Source organism: Enoplosus armatus, chromosome 9 (genome assembly GCF_043641665.1).
Source record: "Enoplosus armatus isolate fEnoArm2 chromosome 9, fEnoArm2.hap1, whole genome shotgun sequence".
Taxonomy (NCBI): domain Eukaryota; kingdom Metazoa; phylum Chordata; class Actinopteri; order Centrarchiformes; family Enoplosidae; genus Enoplosus; species Enoplosus armatus.
In genome coordinates, this window is record NC_092188.1 from 3,718,270 (window position 1) to 3,728,071 (window position 9,802).

Below are 9,802 nucleotides of genomic sequence, written 5' to 3' on the forward strand. Positions count from 1 at the left end.
TACATGAATTAAAACATCTCAGTAGTTGGCAGGACTAGTAGTTTGTAGAGAATGTCCCTGTGGAGTAAATGATAACAATCACTTACATTATGACTTATTATTTAGCTCTCAGCATTTATACCCTAAGCAAGTTTGCAATGCCTGTCCCTTGATTGGCTTTTATACAAATACACAAGATTCAACAAAATAATACATACAAAACGGCACAAAACAAACAATGATACAATAAAATTAACATAAAAGTCTAAAATGATAATCACCATAACATTTTCAACTAATCATCATCCAATTTTTCCACCTATGCATTTACCCACCTTGATTCCTTCATTCCTTAATTTGGCACCTGGCATATTTTCATACTGTCTTTTTATGTAGCTAATAAAACAAGTTACATATGGTCCATTTTAAGTCATATTGGCTGCTCTTAAAATCTCTTAAAAACTACAGAAACAATATAAAGAAAACAGTAAACTTATATCATATGTTTTATATTTGTAAGTGTTTGTTGTTAGCATGTTTATTGGACAGAACTGGATGAAATGTATTGTGTTCCAAGGATTTTTCACAACTCTTATTCTGACTTTTGCTACTTTTTGTGTATAGATTTTTTGCACAGTACTTAATATAATCTGTATTAGCCATGCTGCAATAAGCTCTTTTTTTTTCATTTCATTACATTGTTCGGTATTGGAAAGGATAACAGGAGATTAAAATAAGAAAAACACATGGCAGCCTGTGGGTCATGTGGTATAATGCAATGACTGATATTCTTTTCATTTTATATTTAGTCTGCCAGTTATGCACAGAGTCACAGATGAGTCATTAAACACATATGTGCAGCTCTTTCAGATATGCTTCGAACATGTGCAGGCTTCACGTGTTTATAATTCTTGGGGTACCGAATGAGCAGCTGTCAGTGGAGCGGTGGGCTTCATGAAGGCATGCAGTGACTGTGGTGTCATGAAGGTCATCACACCACAGTCACTGCATGCCTTCTGCCATAAGCTTGAAGCTGTAAGAATCTCTGAATATGTCAGATCTATTCAGCCTATTGATCTGTTACAGCTCAACAATAACATACTGTAACTTTGACAGTAGAGATGAGTTTATTTTGTGTCTGTTAGTTGGAAATGTATGCTTATTTAACACTTGTTTCATTTAATTTACACATTACACCGTTTAAAGAAAGCAAAATATTCACATACAAAAATATTTTGAAAAATGAATTTAAAAAGAGAGATTCATGATCTATTTTTCCACGATCTTGAGAGTTTCTCCTCCACACGATCCAAGAATGCGCTGTACGCTCCTCTTCTTCGCCGGTGTCTCTGCAAAATAGACATGATTTGTTGGTTGAAGAAATGATTTGGCTACATGTAGATCTTTGTTTTCTTAGTATACAAACGTGTGTATGTGTAGTATTTTTGATTAACCTTTTTTCAATCAGTACTCCTGTACAGTTTAAAAGCCTTACCACCTCTGACAACATTATACTGTGATGACATATAATAAGTGGTGGAAGAAGTATCCATTACTCAAGTAAAAAGTACTCACTGTTATTGGATTATTATTGATGTATTAATATATAAGCAGTACTTTACTGATGTAGCTGGTCAAGGAGCTAATTTAAACTATGTTTAAGTATGTTTTGTATGTAAAATCTTAAAGTAAAGTTACATAGAAGTGGTTCTTTATGTAAATATGACTCCAAAATGCCACTGACGGTATAGGAAGCTGATTTTGGAGGCCAGAGCGGCGGAGGGAGTATGAGCCTCGCATCCCATCTGGGCTCTGCACGTTTGTAGGTGTCCATCCTTGTCTTGGTGTCCCTTGAACTAAAGTCTGACTTGGATCTGGAGGTCCGAGCTGGGAAAGAAAATATATTCATTCATTCAGTCATTTAAGCCCACAATGGTATTTGAAAATGTAGGGAAACAGGCTTTTGACTGAATAAGACATGTTCCGCAGCAGACAACAAGCATTTATTCTTTTCAGTACAGACATTGACACAAAATGCATTCGTTTCAATAATCGGTGGTGACACAGTTTAGATGCAAAATGGAAACACAACATCAAGTTAAGACAACGTTTTGGCCAAAATGAACTCAGAGAATTAACGAAATGTCAAAAGATGAAGTTAATGCACTTACTAATATCCATGTGCTTCAGTTTTAAATTCAGGTTACCAGGATCTCTCTCGTATGTAGTAACTATGCCTGGTAGGTCCTCATCAAGCTGAAGTCAGTGATAAAAAGCAGAAAGTTAAATGTTAATTTTTTTTTTACTTTTGTGTTTGTTGCCATCTTGTGGTCAAATCAAACATTACAAGCTACCAGTGGTGGAAGAAGAATTCAGATCCTGTGAAAATACTTCACTTCAAGTAAATGTCCTGCCTTGAAAACCTCACTTAAAGTATCAAAAGTAAAAGTACTCATTGTGCAGTAAAATGGTCCCTGTAATGTACTGTGTATGTTACATTCTACCACTGCAAACTAACAGCACTTACCAGTCTGAAGTCATGTGGTTTGGGGTTCTTGTAAGGTCCAGAGGGGTACTTCCCCGTCTTGATGAACATCAGCTCAGATTCCAGAGCATCAGGAGGCCTGTATGATGTTATGAACTTTGGAGGGTCTTCCCTCTGGTAACTCTCATGTAAAACATTTGGTATAAATATTCCAGTTCTCCTCTTTGTTTCACCTGGTTGAGGTAGAGCTGGATTTGAATGTGTCTTTCTTTCTTTCTTTTGAGGGACTGACAGAGATCGGTACAGTTTAAGAGAGAAATCTGGCGGCTTGATGCTCCACACGTCACGTTGGCTCTCGGTCTCAGGGAGAGCGAACCATTTACTTCTTGCAAAAGAGAGATTCTGACTTGCGGAGAATTGATTTTTTTCTTCAAAGCAGACTGAGGACAGTGGATGCAACAAACTATATGGAGCCATTTTGATTTGTTGATGGACAAATGAGGTATCTGCTTACCTTGAATTTCCTGGAGATATTTCCTAACCTGTCGCTTCTAGAGACTGAAATCCACAGAGTTTGAGGTGTAACTGCCCCAGGAGAAAGTAGCAGACAGTGGCACAAGGGCTGATTATAGACACAACTCGTAAAAAGTGCTGCTTGGTAACGAGCGCCTTTAGTCTTCTGAACAAAAAGAATTAATTTAAGTGGGCTGAGCTCAGTAGGACATTCAACAAAAACAGGAACTTAGCAACAGTGCAAACAAAGCGCCCCATGAATAGAGGAAATCATGGCATCTTGAAATCTTAATACCGTACCAATCCATGTAAAAACGAACTGTTGCAGGTAGAATACTTATATACAGATACAGTAGAATATGTGCGTTTATCTGTATCTCTTTCTGTCTGTCTTAAAGAACAAGTCCTTCCATTCAGTTTTACATTTTCATTTTGGAGACACTCTTATATCAGAAAGACCTTTAAAGAAAATGGTTTGTGTTTTCATATTCTGTAGAGTCACAATAGAAAACACATTGTATGTAGTCTATAGAGTTTAAGACAGTTAAAGTTACACATGGTCAAGGCAAGACACGTTTATCTGTATAGGGTAAAATAATAAATGTAGTGGAGTAAAAAATCCCTCCTGAAATATAGTTGAGTAGAAGTGTAAAGTAGCATAAAATGGAAATACTCAAGTAAAGTACAAGTAACTCAAAACTGTGCTTAAGTACAGTACTTGTATAAATGTAGTAGCTGTTTCCACCACTGTACGTTTGTATAATGTCCTCACAAGTACCAGAAACAATTGTGTATGGATTTGTAATGTCAGAATATTTCCACTAGATGGCAGCATATCAGGAGGTGGAGGTCAGAGAGCAGCTGATGCTACTTTAATTCTTTTAACAGAAGCAGACAGTTCACTCCCCTTAGTCATTTTCTTTTCTATACTGTAGCTGTGGCATGCAGAGATGATGCTTCCTCCAGATTCACACTGCCATCGCCCTGAAAGAGAAATCTGTTTAATGTCGGCCATCGCTACATAAGATGTTTTTGCTGACTAAACCTCCAAGAAAAGTCAGGCAAATAGTCTGGAAAGGAGCTTGTAGCAATAAAAGTAGGCTGCTGTCTTTCCTTTATGCCAAGAGCTTTATTGATTAGAATAAAACATCAGACGTCCTTAGTGGTCAGATGTCAATATGCAGTATAAAATAGAAGTACAATACAATACAGTATATGTTTCCCCTTTTTTCATGTATTTTCAAGATGGTGGGTTGTTGAAGCAATCTTCTGAAGTCTCTGGATGATGACTCATCGTTGATATTTATAACTAGTGATCCCATCTGTGTACATTATTATGATCTTTATCAAAACTTTTCTATTTCTATGATTAGAATCTTGGTCTATTTTCGTGGTTGATTCTTACCTGTTTACACTCGACACACTCAAGAGAGAGCGCACTTGGCCATAATGTGTCATCAAGTTTAACGCTGCACTGATCAATATTTTTCAACAATGGGTCAAATTAATTTGTGTGACGTGAAAGGGGTCTGTTTACTGACAAACCCACAGAGAATTATCCCCCAAGTCTGCAGTTCTTTTCAGATCTCTGCAGCGTTTTACCATCTTTTAGCTTTTTTGTTTTCCTGCCTGGTCTCTCTTAATCACTGTATTGGACCAAATGTGTTATGAGAGATCATCACGATAGAAAAACAGTAACATCAGAGGTCATAGCTGTGATTTTTAAGAGCCAGACAGTAAGTAGAGGAGCGTCCCTTATGTAAACACTGATCTGTATGCAGCAGAGTTTTTCCAGACAGTTGTTGCAGCAGTCACTTTGTTCGTACCGACTCGGACAGCTGACAGGAGGGGGCAAAGGCAACAGGAAACCCGAGCTGAGACCAAACAGCGCCTGTGAAGGAGCTGACCTCGCTGCCCCTGTTAAACCAGGAGCTGCCACCTTCAGAGGCTCCTCTTGACCTTTTGCCCCTCAGCTCAGTGTCTGAAAAACTCCTACCATTGTATGCAGTGACATTTACAGCCACCGTGCAATCAGTGGCTTGGCTGAAACAATTACAGGATCCTTTTGTCAGACGTGACAGGCCGAGATGCTGAGGTTGACCCTGCCTTTCAGTGGCCTCAGAGACGTCTCCATGTCACTCCGACAACGTGATGGAGCCTAATTGCATTGTTGTACCATAGATAAATCATGCTGTAACACACAGAAGCTCGTAAATTATGGCTACGTAACTGCTGAGGGAAGTAGAAACAAGCTGAAACAGAGCTTCCAGGACTGAGCGGAGGAAACATCTTGTCTCATTTTTGGACTTTATCATATTCCTTTCTGATGTCTGACTGTGTGTCAGGACCTCCATCTGTTTCCACTGTTGTTTGAGCACTGTCACAGAGGCAAGAGATTTTCATGTCAAAAGCTCTTCCTTCTCTTTCCTCTTTACTTTCATATGGGCTCAGACAGAGGAAAGGGTATACTGTAAATCAATGACGTGATAAATCACACCCTCTTACATTTATTATTTTGATCATTTTTTACTTTTACAGTGCACCTTTAACTCCCACATCCACTTCAGCTCCCATAAGCGATTCCCTATGTCCATCACTGTCCGCAGAACAGGAAAATAGTCCCAGAAACAGAAAAATATCAATGTAAATATTATGACATGACAATAACCAAAAGTCATCACACAGTACATCTAGTTTTGGTTGAAATGTAATGTTGAATATTCGTCAAATTTGTTAAAATCACAACCTTTGACTCTAAAAGCATATTTTCTCAATCAGATTCTTGTTAAGAGCAATATAGTCCTGCAGTACATGAACACACCATATTCTTCTTATACCAAGTTAGTTTTGGTTATTTCACATGAGAGATTTCTGTATTTTTATGTTTTTGTCCTCAGTTTTCTTACTAGTCTGAAGTGGGCAAGGATAAGTTTGGCAACATTTAAATCCAAATGTAATAACAGTTGTGTGGTCGTTTTCTTTTATTGCCAGCACAGCCAATCAAAACTGATCAAACCACCCCCACACAGTCGCGATGAAGCAGATTGACTGAGTTTGTGACTATCTGAGAATGTTTTTTATTCACTTTAAGTAACACAAAAGAGATGCTTCTGCAAAGTAACCTTGAAGTTATGTGACGTTATCTGGTCTTGGTTAGATATTCAGATGGTCAACCCTCTCAGGTTTCATTTGGACCAAAACAGACAGACTTAACATAGTATAATTTACTAACTAGATTTAGCAAAGACAAATCTTCCATCTCTTGACACTGGATGCTTGTTGGGACACATTTTGAGAGATCTTTGTAATGTAACTCATCACACATCTGCAAAGAAACGTATTAAAGGCTACTGTAGAAATTCATATTCTGCTATGTGTTTCTGCCAGTTAAAAGAGGTGAACCCTGAAAGAAACCTGGTGTTTCCCATCACTGTCTTAAGACTCAAATATCGTGGTTAGCTCACCTGTAACTTATTTTATGAGTCTTTGTGTTCAGTTATGTTTGACTCTGGCAGGATTTGGGGATTTAGTCTGTTACTGGATCCAAGACTGTAAAAGACATTGTTTGCATTGTTGGTGGATAGTGTTGAGTGGTCAGTCTGGGTTGGGGTATGTGAGGGGAGGCTGGATGTCGGGGGGTGGATGCAGGAATAGCTCGTGTCATGACCCAGCTGCTCTGAGGTCACATTTGTCCTCTACAGTAACTAAACACAAAGCAGTTCCTTACAAAACAAACCCACACTCAGCCGGTCTGATGTGTTTTTGCTCTCCAGATGTGGAAAGTAGAGCAAGTCTGTTGGACTAACTATTGGATGGATTGCCATGAAATTTTGTACAGATATTCATGGACCTCAGGAGATGAGGATTACTGATTTTGGTGATCATTTCCTTTAGCGCCGTCATGATGTTGACATTTGTGTTTTGTTTTGTTTTTTTGGTGAGACGTCTCTACAACTGCTGGATGGTTTGCTGTGACATCTGGTGCAGACATTCATGTTCCCTTTAGGGTGAACTGTAATAACTTTGGTGATCCTTTAACTTTTCGACTAGCGCCATCATCAGGTCAGAATTTTAATTTGTCCAATACTTTGATTTATGACCAAATACCTGCAAAACCAATGACATTCGTCAACTTCAGCTGTACTTTGTGTTTAGTGCTAATTAGCAAATGTTAGCATGCACGCTGAATAAAGACGATTAACATGGTAAACATAATAACATGCTAAACATCAGCATATTAGCATGCTGATGTTAGAATTGAGCTCAAAGCACCGCCTCACAGATCTGCTAGCATGGCTGTAGACTCTTATTCTTGTGTCCTTCTTTTCTTTCTTCCTACCCTCTGTCTTTCCCTTTTCCCCCTTTACGTCTATCCTTCTTCAGCTGATCTGGAAACAGGCCTTCCTGGTGGTCTGGGGAGGTAACATGCTAAATCTGGTCAGGGACCTTTGTTGCATGTCATTTCCACTTGTTTCCTGCCAGCCCTCTACGGTACTCTCTCTGATAAAGACATCAAATCCCCCCCCCAAAAAAAATATATTAAAAAAACTGAAAGCATGTAAATCTAAACAGCAAAACAAAGTCTATTCCTCTTCACAGTTGTGATGAATTCCCTTCATTCTTTATTTTAATGACAGTATTTCTGTACTTTTACCTGAGTAAAATACTTGTAGTGGTAGTGTGGGGCCACTTTTACTTAAGTCAGAGTGATTTGTGTTCAACTTTCTCCATCGTACCACCTGAATGATTAAGATGAATCTTCGCTGGCATTTCGAACACTCCCTCCACCACTGTTGTTGCCAAAACATCATGCACGAATCATTACACAGTGTTGCCCAAATCTTCGCCACAGGGGCCCAACGAAGGCAGTAGGGAAGCACCGTCATCCCAACGTGCTTGAGTATTAAATAAACACTTTCACCCTTTACTGAACACGAGCAGCCACATGTGGACTGTGAATCAGAGTGCTGATTTAGTCTGCTACAGGTGCAGAATTATTTATTCCAACTGACTGAACTGTTTGTGATTTTCATGCAGGTGATGGAGGGAGAAACAACAACGAGGAAGACAGAGGTAAAGCAGTGAGAGTGTGTTCACGTGTTTTTTTTCCTGCTCTGCTTGTGTTCTCCTTGAAGTCTTTTAAGTTGTGCAATCAGTGTTTCTATCAGTGGTGGAGGTTAAGGTAATTATATACTGTTTGCATTCCCTGCATCATTTAACTGATATCACATTTCCCAGGGGACACTGCGGTGCTGCCATTTCTCCCACATCTGCAAAGCTGATTATAATGAGAGAAAATTGCACAAAATGAGCTCATGTGTAGATTCAAGTATTAAATGAGGCAATTATGCTCATTTGTTTACCTTTTTTTTTTTTTTTGCTCCCTGGATTTAACTTTAAAGCTACACACTAACACATGTCATGTACATATATGTTCACTGGTCATAGATTTGTGTTTTCCATTCGTGAGGCCGATTGAGATTTAATTGCTGGTTGTGTAAGAGGAGGCATGAGCAGACGGGAAGAAAGTGGGTTTTTACCTGATGGCTATTCCAGGCTCTTAGCAGGTTGATGGTCCAGGAGATTTATGAGGGAGGGGTTATATCCTTATATCCCTCCTCCGCCTGGGAGTCAAACAGACGAACGTCTCAACAAGACAGTCAGGCACCTCCATGTTTCACTGGGAGAAGACAGGAGGAGCAGTCTACGACCTGCACAGCTGTCAGCCTCCCATTGGTTCCCTCCAGACCTGCAGAAATAATAGTCCAAAGGTTCATTCATCATTAATCATAGAATAGTGTCTTGCTGACTTTATTGAAACTTCACAGTTTACTTAAACTGTCCACTTTATTTAAAAAAGAATCCAGCTGAAGTAGAGCAGCGTCTCTGCTCCTACACGGGATTTAATTTCCCCTTTTGAAAAAGCTAAATCGGCTTAAACAGCTCTGACATGGGAAAATTGTTGTACAGCTGAAACAATTAGTCGATCATTTGAGACACATTTCAAGCAAAAATGCCAAACATTTACTTGTATTTCCTGCTTTTTCCTCTTTTATAGTTGAACTGAATATCTTCAGGTTTAGGACTTTTGATTTGACAACATTTGAAGATGTCACCTTGGGAACTGTGATGGGCATTTTTCATCATTTTCGTACATTTTATAGGCAAACGAGTAATCAATCAAAGTAATCAAGTAATTACTTCAAGTAATAAGTTGTAGGCCTAAATTGCTGTAACATGCAACACATTAGACATAAAATCTGGATAAAGATAGCACATAACTGACCAAAATAACACAAATTTTATCCCCTGCTTCTACTCTTCATCTAACATCCCTGAATGAACTATAGCCACTGCAAAAAAAGCTTCAGTTTTTTTACAATTAAATTGAGCCATCACTTCCTCCGTTTCTTATTTCCTCTTCTAAAGAGATCAGTTTCAGGTCTTTGACAGAGCGACCAGCTCCAGCTCCTCGGCTCCTGCCAGTGAAACTCTATATCTGAGTAGCACGGCTGCAGTTAAAGCGTGAGAATGGAAACGAGCAGTTTGGAAAGGACGTGAATGTGATATCTGGCTTATCCAAAATCCCCCTCTTTGGCGGAGGCCGTTTCCCTGAAAAATGCAGCATGTGGGCCATCTGTTTTAGTGGTTCAGAGTGGTGACTAATGAAATATCGCTGGCTGGCCAGTAGTGAACTTCCATTATTAGACCATCAGTCTACTCTGTCCCTCTTTAGAAATGAAGGAAACAAACGTCGGACAGTTTGCAGACAGTTACAGGCTCAAGTGGATTCAGATACTTGGTTTTAATTAGCTCTGAATAACA

General features: G+C 39.0%; 1 protein-coding gene across 1 annotated transcript; it reads right to left on the minus strand.

Moving 5' to 3' along the window:
* Positions 1-1,241: 1,241 nt before the first annotated feature.
* On the minus strand, positions 1,242-9,114 carry c9h7orf78 (chromosome 9 C7orf78 homolog). The gene is made up of 5 exons (XM_070911763.1): positions 9,094-9,114; positions 2,507-2,824; positions 2,151-2,235; positions 1,724-1,866; positions 1,242-1,328 (listed from the first exon to the last, which is right to left on the minus strand). Exons 1-5 carry the CDS (start codon positions 9,112-9,114, stop codon positions 1,242-1,244), a joined length of 654 nt encoding a protein of 217 aa, XP_070767864.1.
* Between the last annotated feature and the right edge of the window lie 688 nt (positions 9,115-9,802).